This window comes from Cotesia glomerata, linkage group LG5 (genome assembly GCF_020080835.1).
Source record: "Cotesia glomerata isolate CgM1 linkage group LG5, MPM_Cglom_v2.3, whole genome shotgun sequence".
Classification (NCBI taxonomy): Eukaryota; Metazoa; Arthropoda; class Insecta; order Hymenoptera; family Braconidae; genus Cotesia; species Cotesia glomerata.
In genome coordinates, this window is record NC_058162.1 from 8,160,429 (window position 1) to 8,178,898 (window position 18,470).

The following is an 18,470-nucleotide window of genomic DNA, read 5'->3' on the forward strand; positions in this document are numbered from 1 at the left end:
CAGCTTCACAATTGGAATTTTATTTCTAACCAAATGCTGCTCATGACAATCAAATTTTTTTTAAATATTTTATTCGGCATTTTTTAATCTAGTAATTTTTTTTCCTTCTTTTTTTTTAATTTGTATGGATTCGGCTGCTAGAAAAAGTTTTTTTATTATCAGAAAATTAAAAGCTTTTTATAATTGAATTTTTCCGGGGGTTGATTTATTCATTGAAGGACAGGGAGGTTAAAAATTATTCGTTTGAATAATGTCAATTTATTATTTATGGTTTTTTAATTTATAATTTAATGAGCGATTGCTCATTGCCGTAATTGAATCAGTGGGGCGAAATAAGATTCGCTAATTTTTCAGTAAATTTTTAATGATTATAAATTTACCGAGCGCGAGTTGACGTGTTCATTTGTAAACAGAAATATAAAGATAAGTTCGCGTGGTTTATAATTTTTTTTTATGAATAATTTAAGCAATTAAATTTCGAGTTTGAAAATTTTTCTTATCTTAGATGACAATAATTTTAATTATAGTTATTGTCCAAGTAGGTCAATTTGTTTCAGATGTTGGAATAAATTTTAGAGTCATATGGAAAATTAGACGTTTGTAAACTATTATTGGAATTAAAAAGACGCGTAGAAGAAAAACATGCATGTCAAATTGTCTCCAAGTGATGAAAATATGGGTTTAGTTTTATAAAAGCAATTTTTACATTATAGCGGAGTTAGAGTATGATAAATATGTATTAACTGTTAGCGAACGTATATTTCTTGAGGATAAATATTTATTGCTTTAAAAATTGATTTATTAATATATTGGATAATTTTTAATATCTCCCAGAATTATTTGTACTGATAAAAAAAAAAATTAACTTGATTAAAAATATAAAATTTAATGAAACTTTTAAAATTAATTTTTTAAGGTCAAGATTTTTTATTTTGCATCATGTTCATTTTTTTCTTCAATGTACAAATAAGTAAATTTATTAACAAATTTTTTCAAAAATATTGAGGAAATAAGTAAATTGAATTTTTAATTTTATTCTGAAGTTTTTTACTGCATAATAAAATTTCGTGAAGATTTATTTTATCATTAAAGTTTTTTTATAAAATTTATATCATTGCACTATTGTTTTTATATTTTTAAATTAAAAAAAAAGACAAAAACAGGGTTATAAGCCGAGATAGATTATCAGGTATCACAGGATTTGATGAAACCGGAGATATTGGGTAAATAGTGAATTTTAATTGCGATAAAATTCAACATTATCAGCTTGGAATTTTTTTATTTTTTTCGTAGTTAGTTTTTAAATTATTCTCGGTTAAATTTTTACAAGTCAAAAATTTCAGACAACTATCGAAAACTAATTTAAAACAATCAATAATAACTGAATTTATAAATTATTTAATCTAATGAAAATAATTTTATCCCGAGTAAATAATAATTTAATAATCATTATTGATTTATATTTTTTCACGTATTCGAAGTTTCCACGAACGGAAATCAATGTATTGAAAAATCCATGAAATGCTTTTAAATTAGTTATAAAAGTTATTCTTGTTTACTCTTTTTATATATCAGGTTTGATTCGATTGTACAAGGATAAAATAATGGCTATTTAATACGATATTTTTAGCGTGCACAAAGAAAAGTGAATAGTTACACTGAGAAAACAGTGTTTGATTTAAATTCATCGATTTATTTAAAATAACTTAAAAATATCTATTTAATATGAACAAATTTATTTCATTTAAATTTGGATTACTCCGAACCGAATACTAGTTTGTTTTAGTTTATTTTATTGAATTCGTCCATTTATTTCAAATAAGATTTGTTAATAGTTAACAAATCTCGTTTGAAATAAATCTTGTGACGTTTGTTTCGCTGCTGTCGCTATTTGAGTTATCGTAATTTTAATACCTTTATCATTGCCTGTTATAATTGAGTAAATTTGTGTATTATACATATATTTTTGATGAATTTAAAATAGAAAAAAAAACTATCAAAATCAAACTTGGATCTAATATTTTTAGTTTATTAGAAGATACCCCAATATAAATTATATAAATAAACTCCTCTTAATTGCTTTCATAACTCTAAAAATATGTCACATATTATTTACTATATTACAGAACATGACTTCTTAATCGATATTCAAATATCATATTTGTTTATAGTCAACAAATCTGATTTGACTGAAATATATGGTTTTAAATTATTAAAGAAGTATTTGTTAACTACAAACAAATAAATATTTTATTCAAATAAATACACTAAATAAACCATATCTTTGTCTCAAATAAATTCATTTAATTGTGTAAAATAAGTTTTAGTTTAGAGTTTTTTAGTGATGAGAGTGATGTTCTATATATTTATTATAAATAAATTTAGTATAGATATATATAAAAATTCAATCAATCAATTACATAATTTAAAAAAAAAAAAAAAGCTGAACGTAATTTATAAAATTATTCAATCATAACGTAATAAGTAATTTTTTTTATTTATTACAATTCCAGCTTGGGAATGAAATGTTTAGAAAATAATAAGCTTAATAATACAATAAAAAAAAATTGAATAAAATGAACTAGCAACCTGCAGTCACTATGCGATTGCCGAGATTTACGAATTACGAATAAGAAAACTTTGGCTTAATGATTTTTTTATATTTATAATCATACTGTACATAGTTTGGGTAATTTTTAGATAAATTAAAAAAATAACAGTGCTATCACAGGATCAATTACAAATAATTTAATGGACAAATGTGACCGAACAAATTTATAGAACCAAAAAACTATTAAAAACTCCTAAAAAAACTTTACATAAAAAATTGACTACTAAAAAATATATACAACCGAAAGGCACTAATTCTTGTCTCGACCTTTCTGATGATACCAAATTGAACTATAAAAATTTCTTTAAAAATAATAATATGCTCGTCACAAAATTTTCCTTTCTCGCTCAATTATTTAAATCATAAACCAACCATCGCTAAAAAATATCAAACCCAATTTACGATAAAGATATACCCGTTACTAAATTTTTCTTAGTATCTTAATTATATAAATTAATTTTTGACATATAACCACATTGACGTGCACAATGAAAAATAAATAAATAAACAAATTTTGTTTATCGCTAAATTTGAATTTATTTATAACTACTTCGAAAACTTATCATAATAAATAAACTATTTTAGAAAAGCATATGAAACATTGAAAAGGCACAACTTCAGGTCAAGATTTTCCCAACGATACCAAATTTAACCATAAAAACCCATTTTATCATATAAATACATTGGCCACAAAATTTCGCTTATTCTCTTAATAATATAGATAATTTTTAGTGAATTATCGCAATAAAAATTCAATGGCATTTAAATTGATTTTTCTTTCTTAAAGTGCATTTCACATAAATTTTTTTCGTAGCAATTTTAAATAGATGTAATTAAGTTATTAATTTGAATATAATTATTTACTTTTATGCTGGTATCACCATTAATAACCAATATTCTGTAGTTATTAATATTTTATCGTTCTATCGTAGTTTTTTTTTTTTTTTCATATGATAATAAAATTTATGTAACATCAGACTTAGTATCATTCAACGTACTTTAATTTCAATTTATTAAAATAATATTAATTCTTGACTTATACAATTTAACGAGGAATTATTACCAAAAGAATAATAATAAATTCTATCCCGCATACTATCACTTACGATTTTATAAAAAATGACCCTAATCACCACGTTAGAATGGTAAATATAACTATTTTTCTGTCTTTTTGCAAATAATATCTAATTCTATGATGTGTGAAAAAGTTAACTTCCATTTATTTTTTATCCTTCACCCTCAAAATTTTTATAGCAGATATGATATTTCAGCATAAAGTAATTTAAATATAACTAAACTAAAATGACACCCCGAAAATCCAACGGATTTAAACCAGCATTTGTCTTACTGCCACAAATAAAATAAGTACATGTACATCTACACATTAATCTTTCGTTATCACAGTTAAATATTTCTAAAAGTGTCTTGAACATTTTCTGTACAAATCATAACAAATAGCCGTAGAATATACAGTTACTTTATCATTTTTCTCAACATGGATGGATATATCTTTGTGCAAATACTAAAGTATGTAAATGCATATTTATAAGTGAGAATATAACTAAAGGCGGTGCATTTGATGAAAAAGTAAGTTTATCCGTAAATTACGGCGCTAATATGCTTATTCAACATATATGTACGCAGACATATAGTATATATATAGCAGTATATATATATATATATATATATATATATTTATAACAGTATGAGTATTAGGATGGGTAGAAACCAACGTCGAGAATGTAATTTGCGGTTTAACACCAGATTTGCCTCTAAACAATCTACAATATGCTAAAGTAATGAACGATAATTATCTTAATATAATGTAGATGGAGTAATTATAACTTGCTATTTTTACTATCGGTTAATTAACAAAATTTTAATTTTTTATTCAATAATAAAGTTGAATAATTAACTGAGTTTACTTGCTCTGCTTTTTTTTATTTTTCAAAGATTTATTTATTGGATTCCTTTTTAGTTGATTGATAAAAAAAAGTTTATCGATAAAAAAAAAATCTCGGTGTAAAATTGACGCGCATTTATATTGCGTTTTTGGAAACTAGTTGGAATTTATTTTGTCAGGATAATTGTTTTAAAATAAAATTATAGATTTTTTATTGGACTCTTTTATTACTTTTAATTTTGTGGGATATCATTCGGACGTTAAATTTTTATGAGAACTTTGAAATAAAAGCTTGAGCAATAAAATTACTTCTCTTGGTATTGAGGTTTCAAGTAAAATTATATCCTTGAAAATCAAAGGTTTTTTTCAGTAATATAATAATGATCTATATAATTAAGAGATTAAAGGAAATTTGGGCTTTGACGTATTTATCTGATGGAGTGGGTTTTTTTTTCAGTTAAATTTAGTATAATTGGAAAGGTACTGACCTGAATCTGTGCCTTTTCTTTTTGGTGAAACTCAATTTATCATGCAAAGTTTTTGGATCAGTTTTGAATACAGTTTTTTGATTCTATAAGTTTGTTCCATGATATTTGACCATTAAATTATCATTGATTGATCCTACGATAGCAATATTTTTTTTTATTTATTTCAAAAGTACCCAAACTATGTAAGTTATGATTAAAAATATCATTAAAAGAAAGTTCTCTGCTTTATAATTCGTAATTCTCGGCTGTCATACAGTGACTGCAAGTTACTAGTAATAGAAATAAAAATAATAATTAAAATTATCTTACAAATAAAATTCCATTATGTAGACGTAATACTATCATTAGAATAAAATTATATAACTGTTATTATTATTATCATTAAATTATTCCATAAAAGTATCCGTAACAATCTTAAAAAAAAATCTGTTCAATAGTAACTTGTTAACATTCAAATACTTCATCATTCGCAAATATTTTATTTATACTAAAACTCAATTGCTAGAAGTGTATTTGCTATATACAATAAAAAAAATTCAAAGTACAGCAAAGTAGCAATGAAAAAAAAAAAAAAAAAAAAAAAAAAAAAAAACTGATCGATTTTTTTTTCTGACTGGTGTATTTCTCCGTTGACTTCTTATTCATTCATTCCTACAATTTATTTTTATTATTTATCCACATTTTTCACTCTCAATTCTCCGTTTTCAATACTAGCTATTTTGCCTCGCCGTACTTTGAGCATTTCACTGCATTCCTCCCAACTTCTCTCAGAAATTTTAATTTTATTTTTTCTCGTCATTCCATGGCATTGAATATTTAAGTCAGAATATCAGCAAAAATGTGAATTCTTGTAGTGAATATCAGCAAAATTTAACACAAAATGATCGCTGCTAAAAATAATGATAATAATAAAAATAGTAAAAAATAAAAAAATGTCTTAAATGACAACAGTGTAACCGACTCTGAAGAACTAAATCATGAGAGAGAAAAATAAATGTGGGACTAAAAGTGTTTTATTAATATTTTTATTGCTGTTATATTTAATATGTGTGTATATAGAGACGTCGGTTGTTTGTGAAGCTGTGATCATAACAGGAACTCAATTACCGGGAAAACACTGGTCAAGTACACGTGTTAATGCAGTGCCTAGTGATATTAATCGTCGTGTTGTTAAAATAGGTGTCATAGCCCCCGCAGATCCACATCATGAGCAAAGTTTGCCCAGAATTCTCCCAGCAGTCGCTCTGGCTGTCAAAGCCGTTAGTTCTACAAAAGGTCCACTCCCTGGCTGGACTATCAGTGTTACATATCGTGATTCTAAATGCTCAAGTACTCATGGATCACTCGCTGCGTTCGATTTTTACATCAATCGCACCGCAGGTCATTACTTTCTTATCAATTATCAATATTTACACTTTTTTTTTATTTTACTATCATTTTATTTTCCCACAGTAGTGAAATAGGGAGGAAGCAAATGCGTCTTTAAATAATTTTTAATTAATTTAATTTAATTTTTTACTACTATTTCCATTACTTCTAAGTGTAATATTTACTTTAAAAAATATTTTGCTTCCTCTTTCATAAAAAATCATTTGATTTATCTGACTCAAAATTTTTAAAGTAATTAATTTAAGGACATCAAAAAATTTTATTTATTTATTTATTTATTTGGTTTAAATGCCAAGGCAGTAAGCCGAATGGCAAAATTTACAAATATTTAAATATAAAGATAAGAATATTTAAATATAAAGATAAAATGAGATGTTTGTTCGTTAAAAACAGGGTAATTTATCATCACGATAATAATAATTAATAAAATTAAGTGAAAGTTTGAATTTAATGTAAATTACTTATTTTTAAAATATAATTACTTATTTAAAATTATATAATAACAGTTGCTATATTATTGAAAAGAAAAAAAAAATTATTTGGTTCAAAAGAAATATTCTAATTTTAAAGAAAAATATTTGTCTTGATTTAAGTATTTATTTCCTTGAGAATCGCTTTCTTAGCAGAGAAAAATTTAAAATAAAAAAAAATTATTCTTCAAAATGACAATAAATTTTCTGTTAATTAAGGAGATCTTAGTAAAATAGATAATATTTTAATGATATAAAATGTCAAAAATATGAAAGTTTGATAATTTTGGATAGTTTTGGAATTTCATTGCATTTTAAGCTTGAAAAGGTACCAAAACTAAATTAAAACTCCTGAAACTTCTACGTAATAATAATAATTATTATTCAAAGGTTCATAATTTCACACAATATTTAACTTTAAATATAGTTGTATTTTACATGTTCATTTTCTGTATTTCATTATTGTTTCCGCTAAACTCCACTTAGAAATTCAATATTCTTTCTGATTTTCTCTAACTTTACCACCGATAAAAATTTTCGCTTGGTTGAATTTGCAAAATTCCTTATTAAGAAGCTTTTTTTCTTTTTCTAAGAATTATATTTTCTTTAAATTCTATGTATGAATTTCTTGAATTAATTCGAACTGAATTTCTCAAAACAAGAGTGAAATTTTAAGGATAATATTTTTCTTAGCTCAAGAATTTTTTTTTCTTTTCCCGTATACCTGTATAGTTTAATAGCGTAATGATACTAATGAACTTAAATTTAGTAACAGTAAAAAACAAAGATTTTTTTAATCTTATATAAAGTGTTCAGATAATTCTGAAGAAAAAAGATAAGAATGTGTTGAAAGAATAATTAAAAAATGTGTTTTATAAAGTAGAGTAAACGGTTAATAAGTAATTTTCGTGGGAATTAATGTTTGCGGTTATTACTAGGTTATCACGCGAAAAAATTCTTAAGCGGAAGATACGGAAACGATATTTTCCTGATGGAAGCGGGAAATAAAAGTAACTATTACAGTTAGTAAATAGTTGTTTTTTTTTTAAATCCTCTTCGGTACCGGTTATCTTTAATGCATGCATTAATCGGTTATACATTCAACGAAAACACACACACACACACATATATATATATATATATATATATATATATATATATATATATATATATACGTCACTGAGACAGAGATTGTGCAACTTAATTTAAATACGACTTATATCTGCAGATTACGCAATTATCTCTGCAGGAAAAAAATTTAAAAAATATTATATAGTATAATAATTGAGAGATTATTTTTCTGGCTTTACCCCGATAAACTAAATGTGACCCTTTTGAACAGAATTTATTTCACTTATTGTTTTAAATTTCGGGTTTTATGCTCTGAAAAAATCGTGAAATCTCGTATATCATTTTTTTGAACAATTGATGTGATTTTTTTTTATTTTTTACTGTAAATATTTTTTGGGTTTATTAAAAGGGGTTGTTGGAAAAAGCCGATCGGCTGCGATCTATGTCAGTTATGGAAAGTGAAGGGTTTTTTTCTTTTACTGATGTTACGATAAAATATATCCGTCAAAATTGAACATTTCAAAGAGGGAAACAATTTGACGGTATTTCAAAAAAATAAAATAATCTGTATTATTAAAAAAAAAAATATTGACAGTTACCATCTCGTGTACTTAAAAACTCAAATCCGATTTTCAATTATTTTTTTTTTAATATTTTAACTTTTTTAATCTTAAAGTCGGCTATTAATTGAAGATATTCTATGAAGGTATTCTATGATTTGTTAACTTCTTAAGGGTGTAGTCTAATTGGTCAATTTCGAAAATTTGATTGTTTTTTTACATTTTTTGAATGTATATGTATCTAGGAATGAAGATGTATATATATATATATATATATATATACATATTAGGGTGTGTCATTTTTAGGTGATATTTTTTTTTTACTGCTATACCAGAAAATCTGGTAGTATATAGAAAATAAAAAATTATGCTGCTGAGCTGGTTTTAAGTCCAATAGCGGCTTATTAGCTCATCAAAAAATTCGATTTCCCATTTAAATAACACAGGAAAAATTTTTTTTTTGTTTCAAGTGGACTTTTCGTTATTAAAAATCTTTTTTTTCGAAAAACCTTTTTATGGCTTTTGTAGGAAATTAAATTCTCTACAAAAATAGCTCTCTGGACGAAGACTGTAGAACCACTACTTTCGAAGTTATAGCTCGTTAAACGGTAACATTTAAAAAAATACACGTTAAATTCCATTCAATTTTCAATTTATTACTCTTACATGAATAATTTAATTTTATTGTACATTTTTGAGCATTAAAATTTTTAATTAAAGTATTGACTCGTTTCAATATAACAATCTAAGTCAAATTATTATTAAATAGTTATTACTATTGTGAAATAATAACACTTATGGATTGAAATCATATTTTCGCGCATATTTAAAGCAATATATTCCTCAAAAATTACGTATCTGTTTCAAGAACAATTTTCACTCAGCCGGATAGAGGCTTCGGGACTCTGCCACATTTGTATTTTCATTGTATTAGTATACATAAAAGCATGGTATTGTGCGCCTTCAGCAATCTAAGCTCCTCGACAGGATTTAGAATTTATGAAAGATTTACTGAATTATAAAAAAATAAATAAAAATATTTCAGAAGTAGCGTCGAAAAAATTCAGCAACCACTTGTGGTATTTATCTGAACAACTTATTTGTTTGTCATTATTTGATAATAATGTTAGCGCAGAAATTAAATTAAAATTAATTGAATCGATTCAGAAAAAAAAAGTCAAATTAAAAACTTTAAACGATTTAATGTAAAAAATGTTAATATTAATTCCTTACTTAACAAAGAATTGTATGAATTTGCATCAGAAGAGTCGATGATTATTTTTAAAAGGTTGGAACTCTCAACTGATTTTTTAAATTTACATCCTGATCAGTGGATAACTGACAAAAGTTACAATACGTGCCTCAAAATTTTAAAAAATTTACACGTTGTTAGATACTGCGGAACGGGTGGTCCAATTGATGGAAGCCTACAATAAAAGCTTAACTGCTAATGAAGAGCAGAAACAGTACTTATTGCAAGTTGTAGCAATGCACAGGAAAAAATTTCCAAATGCTAACAAGCAGACGTTAATGTTACCATTTTTAGATAAATGAAAAAATGAAATATTTTGTAATTATAACGATTAATTAATAATAATTTGACTTAGATTGTTATATTGAAACGAGTCAATACTTTAATTAAAAATTTTAATGCTCAAAAATGTAAAATAAAATTCAATCATTCATGTAAGAGTAATAAATTGAAAATTAAATGGAATTTAATGTGTATTTTTTTAAATGTTACCGTTTAACGGGCTATAACTTCTTAGTTCGAGATTTTGGCTCTTGAGATAAGTTAATTTTTTTATCAGTGTACGCAGGGAGCTTTTTTTTTAGTGGAAGGAAGCATTTTCTCTGCTGCTGCGACCATTTTCACCTTGGAGTCAGCGCGCATGAAACTGTGTGTTGTTGAGCGCGGAATTTGACTTGATTTAATTAAGGTATTTGCTTTACAAATATTTCACGATCGGCAAAACAGCTATTAGACTTTTCATGAACTGTCTAAAAAATTTAGACATATCATGTAATTTTGGAACATTACACGATCTGTCTAAGGCCTAATTGCATTTCATGAACTGTCTAAAAATTTTAGCCACTTCGTGTAACTGATCGACCATTACACGATCTGGCTGCAGTTCATGAACTGTCTAGAAATGCCTAGACAGTTCACGAACTCAGTCTAATTTCACGATCTGTCTACGATATATATATATATATATATATATATATATATATATAAGAATTCCCGGGAATGTGTTAACTATTTCAGGTGAGACTTGCAGATTAAATTTTGATAAGATTTTTTATGATTTTTTATTTAAGGAGGTACTGTGCGAAATTGCTTTTCTTAAAATATTCTTCAATTTTTGAATATGCGTACTTTAAAGTGTCCTCTATACGAATAAATTTTTTTTAATAGTCCTTGCGGTGCTAATTTTCGAAATGCTAGCAATTAAAAATCGTACATTTAACATGCATTCCCTATCCTGACCGTAGTTAGAGTGAACATTTTATTAAATAACAACCATACTTTTCTTAGGGTTTTTTTGAAAAACTGATAATATTTAATTGAAATTATAACCAGTATTTTTTATCAAAAATAACACAAACGAGCAGTATTCATTTTTTGATAAGAGATGTTTAAAGTTAGTGACTTTCGATATTTTACATGAGTGGAAGTAAGTGAGCGATAGTCTGTAAAAAGAGGCATCACTAGTGAGTGAGAAAGAAACCAATAGTTATAACCTATTGGTGTGTTTTTCTCGCCGCAATACTTCCTTAACGAAACTTACTCGGAAAAAAATTAACTGTTGCAGCAACAGGATTACTACTGTTATTGCGACTTAATAGTAAAATATAGTTGGGTTATTCCATGTCAAATTGACTTACAGTTGGAATTGACCCCTTTTCATTTGGATAAATTTTGGTCAGAAATTTTCTTTTATCATATAACGAACTTCTGCCAGAGGAAAAAAAAATAAAAAATTTTATTCAAAAGATATGCAAATTCAAAATTTCGCTATTTTTTCAGTTTTTCAATTTTGTTTTTGGAATATCTCGAACGCTATTATAGATACGGGAATGGCGTTTCCTTTGTTTGAAAGGGGACACTTGGGGCTATTGGAAAAAAATATTTTGGAAAAAAATTTTGAAAAATGCCAAATTTGTCAAATTTAAAATTTTTGAAAATCGTCAAAAATGTCGATTGAAATTAAAATTTTGGCTCAATTTTTTTTTGTATAGTACCTTGTAGGGGAGAAGGGGTCAATTGAACCAAAAAGTTTAGTAATTTTTACTATTCGAATTAAAACTAAATAATACTTTTTTTTCTTGGAATGATAGTTTATTAAGTCTACTATCATTATCAATACATAAATTAGTTAATAAACAACGTGAATTTTTAAAAATTATTAATTTATCCAAACGCGTCGAATGGTTCAATTGACCCCGCTCGGGGGCAATTGAACCACTGCTCGGGGTCAATTTAACCAATGACATTTATAACTCAAACCCGAACTTTTAATAAATAACATATTAATTGTTACTTTCTAATATTACTGTTGCACATTTTTAATACACATATATTATATTAAAAAAATTAAAAATCGATTTAAAAATAATTTTAATTACAAATTGAGTTTATCAAATTGTTAGGTTATTTCCCTGAGTATTTTTCACGTCGAGTCAAGATGCGCGCGCATGTCCCATGCTTCTCCGTATGGTTCAATCGTCCCCGGGACTGCTGGTTCAATTGACCCCGTATAATTTTAAAACAATTAATAGTAAATAATAAATAAATAAACCATTCTATCACTATAAACAAAGTTGAGGATTATAAAATATAAGTATATACAACTACTATAATTCAAATTTTATCAATTAATTCAAAAATTTAAATATTATTAAACAATTTGTCACCAGCCGAAAGAAAGTTTGCATGCCTAAAAATAAGAAAATCTCAATTTTTCAAAATTTATCGATCGCAATGATTTCAAATTTTGATCATATCCAAGTTTAACATATTAGAATCTAATTCTAAGAGCATGAAGCGTTTTTCAATTTTTTCGATTTTTAAGTCGAGTGGTTCAATTGCCCCGTGGTTCATTTGACCCCTTCTCCCCTACTGATCTTAAAAGAGCCTGAAATTTTTAGAACTGTGTGTGTTTTTTTTTAAACATGAATTTTAGAATTTCAAAAAAAAAATTTTTTCTTGTTTTTTGCAACTTTTAAATAAGGTAAAGTTATGCAGGTACATAGTATTGTAATTTTGAGCATTAAAAAATTAAATGCACGACGTGGAAATATTAAGTAATAAATTAATTACAATTTTTTTTTATTTTTTTGGAATAATTTTAAAGTCAGGCTTAACACATGATATAGTTTCTTATTTTTTTGAACGCATGATATATTTTGTCCGTTTCTTCACTTCTATGACAGTTTTTAACGTCAAATAACTCAAACAGATATAAATTTCCAATAAAAATCAGAAATAATGTGATGAGAATATCAATTTTGTTTTCTTTTTTCGAATACTTGTTAACTTACAAATTTCTACACATTAATGTTGCTCAATCTCAAATTTCAAATCATTTCCATCTTAAAAAGACGATAAATGGCGTCGAAAAATTTAAATGAAGTAAAAAAATGACGAATAACAATTACATCATGCGTTAAGCCTGACTTTAAGATTACTTCAAACAAATAAAAAAAAGTTAAAATTATTTTATTATTTAATATTTCCACGTCATGCATTTAATTTTTTAATGCTCAAAATTACAATACTATGTATCTGCAGAACTTTACCTTATTTAAAAGTTGCAAAAAACAAGACAAATTTTTTTTTTGAAATTCAAAAATTCATATTTAAAAAAAAACACAGTTCTAAAAATTTCAGGGTCTTTTAAGATCAGTACAAGGTACTAAACAAAAAAAATTGAGCCAAAATTTTAATGTTAATCGACATTTTTGACGATTTTCAAAAATTTTAAATTTGACAAATTTGGCATTTTTCAAAATTTTTTTTCAAAATATTTTGTTTTCAATAGCCCCAAGTGTCCCCTTTCAAACAAACGAAAGGCCATTCCCGTATCTATAATAGCGTTCGAGATATTCCAAAAACAAAATTGAAAAACTGAAAAAATAGCGAAATTTTGAATTTGCAAATCTTTTGAATAAAATTTTTTAATTCTTTTTTCTCTGGCAGAAGTTCGTTATATGATGAAAGAAAATTTCTGACCAAAATTTATCCAAATCAAAAGGGGTCAATTCCAACTGTAGGTCAATTTGACATGGAATGACCCAACTATATTTTACTATTAAGTCGCAATAACAGTAGTAATCCTGTTGCTGTAACAGGATTTTTTCCTGTTGCTGCAACATGGCTGCCTCCTGTTGCAGCTACAGGAAAATCTTGTTGCTGCAACATGACTGCCTCCTGTTGTAGCAACAGTTAATTTTTTTCCGTGTAAAACGCGTTTTTCTCAAAACTACGTTTTCACGGACGGACAACACGGTTTCTCCGGAACCCGTGGGCCGATTCTTTTGAAATTTAAATCACACATTCTACGCATACTCACAAAATATTAATTTTTACGATTTTTTTTTTTTACAAATAACAAAAAAATTTTAGTTAAAAATTTTTTTGGTTTTTGGTATTTAAAATTAACAACAATTGTTCAAAATTAAAATCAATAGTATATTTTGTAGCCATTGTCATACTGAATCTAAAACACTGCGTTTTTTTTGTTTCACATAAGCCGTTGCTGAAGATATCGTTTAGAAGTCGACTTACCTACAAATTATGGCGTTTCATTTGAGTATGAATTAAAAAAAAAAAAACTGAAAAAATTCGACATAATTTTGAAAATATTTATCTTATTGATATTAATTTTTAGTGTATACACTTGAACATACCTACATTACAGAAATAAAATAAAATAAATATATTTTTCAAAAATTCCAAACGCGTAAAACCCCATAAATAAATATTTACTCTAACGTGAAAGTAACTGTGGATAAGTGGTGGTTAAATGTCATCAATTAATTCCCAGAGAACCCTCTTAATCTATTCTGTTTCTGTTCTATATACTTTACTTGCGCGATTCTTGTCTACTCGACTTGGAATTGATGTTACCGCGGTCTGTTTGACGATGAACAGTGTTTGGTGTTATACCACACTGGTATATTTTTTAAAGACTACTCACTCATCTATAAATGTCTTTTGTATATTTTGCTCACATGAGTGATGTCATCAGTACAGCAGCTGTAAGCCCTTTTAGAAAAACAAAACCAGCGGTCAGTCAACCAAAGTCCGTCGCGACATCATTATTATCTCAACTTTTTTTGTTCACTTGTTTAGCTTTTTATAAATTAATTTATTTTTACTTTAATTGCTTTCATCGCTGCAGTTATGTATCACACAAATGGTTCACTTTAATTTTCTTTAATTACTCTTTAAAACCGCTCTTCACTTAAGGTCAATTAACAAAACCTCTTTAGTTTTTTTTCAATCTATTTTATCTTTCAGATTAATTATTAATTAATAATTAATAATTAATAGCTGTAACTTATTGATTTAAACTCTTCATTTTTATCCCGAAGTAAAAATTATCCTTTAGAATTAAATTCGCGAGTAATAAACTAGTTAAGGGTAATTATAATAAATAGAAAATTATATATAAATTTTTGTTATTTGCTATTTAACGACATTTTCTACCAAATCTAAGCATAAAATGGTAATTTTTTCTGTAAACAAAAATGAAATTAAGCATTCTAAGTGAAGTAGAGCAATAAGGGTAATTATGGGCTGAGCAGATTTCACTTTTGTTTTGAGATATTATTCAGTTCGAATTAATTGAAGAAATCCACTAAATTAATCAGGAAAGCAAAAATCTTGGATAAAAAAATCTAGAAATCGGTTGACCGCGCAGGTCAATCCTAGAACTTCCCTCCAAGTTTAAATTTGAAGCGTCTTAAAATGTGTTTTTTGGTTAATATTTGAGCTTTTCAAGCTCAAAGCACCATTTTTCACATTTTGAGCTCGAAGAGTTGTTGAACAACTGTAACTTTTGAATGCGTCGTTTGGTCTTTTTTTTTTTTTTTTAAATGCATTCTACGCAGTTTTTAAGGTACAAAAATAAAATGTATAGGTTTGTATTGATTGGTTGAGAAATGTCGAAGATATCTTAAAAAATATCGAAAAACAAAATTTTATGAATTTTTAAACAACTATAACTTTTGAATGCGTTGTTCGATTTTCATTTTCGAAAATGCATTCAACATAGTTTTTTAAGCACAAAAAAACGTATAAATGGTTTTATTTTCATTCTTTAATTTCTTTGGAATGGCTCGATGGATTAACTCTCAAATCTAATCAGATCTAGGTTTTGATAAACCCTTTAGAATGACGGGTCGTAGAATTCAATCTGTTGATTCGTTTTTGAGAAACCGTACGACACAAATTTATTTACACACACACCCGGCCGGATACCTCGGCGGGAATAGTCAGAATGGTTTCCTGGGGCCTCAAAACGTGGAGATCCAATGAAAACTCGACTTTCGAAAATCGGACCGAAATCAATAACTTCCCTGTAGTCGAAAATTTTCAATTTTCTTAGCGGAAAGTTAAAAAAATTGGCAATAAATTAATTTTACAAATTTATCCAACCACTTTTATAGTTTAAAAAAATACCAATGTATTTTAAACAACAATTTATTTCCCTGGTATTATCTTCTGATATAATTTACTTCAAAATTATTAATGATTCTCGAACTTACTTAAGTTTCTATACTATTCAAAAAGTCTCAAATAAATTTCAGAATGAGTTGAAAAAACTATTTTTTTTTTATTTTTTCAAAGTTTTTAAAAATATAATAATAATCTTAATCTATAGTTGTGGATTTTTTCTTTATTAAGAAAACGAGTTTCAAGACAAGAAATTCTTTGATCAAAACAACTAGTTTTCTTAAAAATAATTTTGTTCTTGGATCGAAAATATTCATGTTCAATCAAATAGTTTCTTTTTTCAATGTACTTATTTAATGAAAAAAAAATTAAAGTATATTTAACATATATGGTATTCAAGATCAATAATTATGTCGATTTAATAAAATAGTATACACACTTTGGCCAGTACAAAGTAAAACCTCAGACCGCATGTTTATCAACCTCGGCTTCGCCTCGGCCAACAATTACATATGTTCTGAGACTTTTCTTATTTTACTGGCCTAGGTATATACTGCAGATACTTTAACTATTCAATTACGTTAAAGTAGGTCTTTTTTCTTATTGAAAAAATGTTTCCAACATGAAAATTCTCAAGTTGTTTATCTAAAATAGTTTTTTTCCAGATCTGAAAAATTTTTTTTCCCATAATCAAGTTAATGAGAAAAAAATATTGATTACTTCAGCTAAAAAATAAAATTGTTGAAAATTTTCAACAAATTAATTTTTTTTCACAAGAGTGTCCATATTTTTCAAAATAAATTTTTTTTCTCAGTGCGTAGTAAAATAAGGCCGAACTGTGACTGACAGTTTTTTTTAAATGTTTAATTATATTGATTTATTTAAAAACGCCTTTGGCCATTTTTCAAAAGAAATTATAAATTGTGTAAAGTATTATGCTAAATTAATAATAAAATTAGAATCTGGAAGAATAATATTAATATTAATATGTTTGGCATTATTCTTGCTTACTGTAAAAGTTTTATGTTCAATTTATAGTTTGAAGAAAATGAACTTGAAGAATGATTAACATGAGAATTTTTATAAAATTACATATTTTTCATTTCACCACAAATATTATTCAGCTATCTGTTATATTCTTTTATACTTCCATAAATTCTTGAAACCAAAATAGTAAAATAAAAGTACTTAGATTTTTTTTTAACAAAAATAAAAAATGTTCGGTAGGTAAATTTATAAATATTTTATAACATAAAGTGTGAAGCGCAATGTAAACGGACGAGGCTGGAAATGTAATTTATGATTACGGAAAAGGTTTACTATTATATTAAAAAAATTTTCATTTTCACGTTCCGGTCAATTTCAAGTTTATTTTATATTAAGGAAAAATTTTATAAAATTGATATTAAAATTCATAGCTCAAATCCAATTATAGTATTTTTATATACTGCAAATTTTATCAATGATGCTTAATATCACTACATTAAACTGATAAAAATAAACTACTATAACATAAGTTTATTTATTTATGCTCAGTGATAAATTTCATCTATATCAGTGTAGTACAGCATATTTAATTTAATTTCACCATGTGTACATTCTTCAAGTATTTACTCACGCATTAATACGTAAGCTCGACAAGCCAACGTGTCCATTAATTTATGCATGATTCAACCATATATCTAAATAATTCAATTTCACTGATCAAATTTCTAGAGACTTTAATTGTCTATTTACATTTTACGAACGCAAACATAATATATTATGTATTTATATCAATGTTTATAAATTTATTTATGCATATATATTATATAATTTCGATCTTCGATAAAATTTACGTACATATAAATCGGATATATATTACTGATAAAATACAGGTGCAATATGAGAGTGGAAAAAATTGTTTCTGCCTAAATAAAAAAAATTAAATTTAAATTTCAGGTTTAATTTTCTTAAATGTTTCAATGCTTATATACGGCTCATGGAAAACTTAATTAGATTCAAGAGCAAAAATATTGTTGACTTGAACTATGCAGAAAAATTATTTCATCTGTAGTAGTCTATTTCTATAGTTCAACAATTTATTTAAGCTATAACTATCCTCTTTACAATATCCGAATGAAGTTAATTAAGTTTCACAAGAATTATTCAGGATCGTAGAGCATAGTTATCAGTAAAGTAATACAATCAATTAAGTTTGTGTACAAATATAAATATCAAGATGGTAATCTGCGATTACAATAATCCGAAAAAAAACAGTTTCACTGTAAAAAAATCACGCCAAGTCCACGTTC

The 18,470-nt window shown here is 26.1% G+C and overlaps 1 protein-coding gene across 5 annotated transcripts in view; it reads left to right on the forward strand.

Moving 5' to 3' along the window:
- LOC123265734 (atrial natriuretic peptide receptor 1-like) overlaps positions 1–18,470 on the forward strand; it is a 227,678-nt gene that overhangs the window by 23,814 nt on the left and 185,394 nt on the right. For 2 of the 5 annotated variants that reach the window (XM_044729609.1, XM_044729612.1), the window contains exon 2: positions 5,824–6,382. The exons of 1 other annotated variant lie outside the window; for it this stretch is intronic. In XM_044729609.1, coding sequence (XP_044585544.1) covers positions 5,980–6,382 — 403 coding nt within the window. In that variant the 5' untranslated portion in view covers positions 5,824–5,979. Of the gene's footprint in view, positions 1–5,716; positions 6,383–18,470 lie in introns of all 5 variants that reach the window. 2 more of the 5 variants (XM_044729610.1, XM_044729611.1) reach the window with 2 other exon arrangements.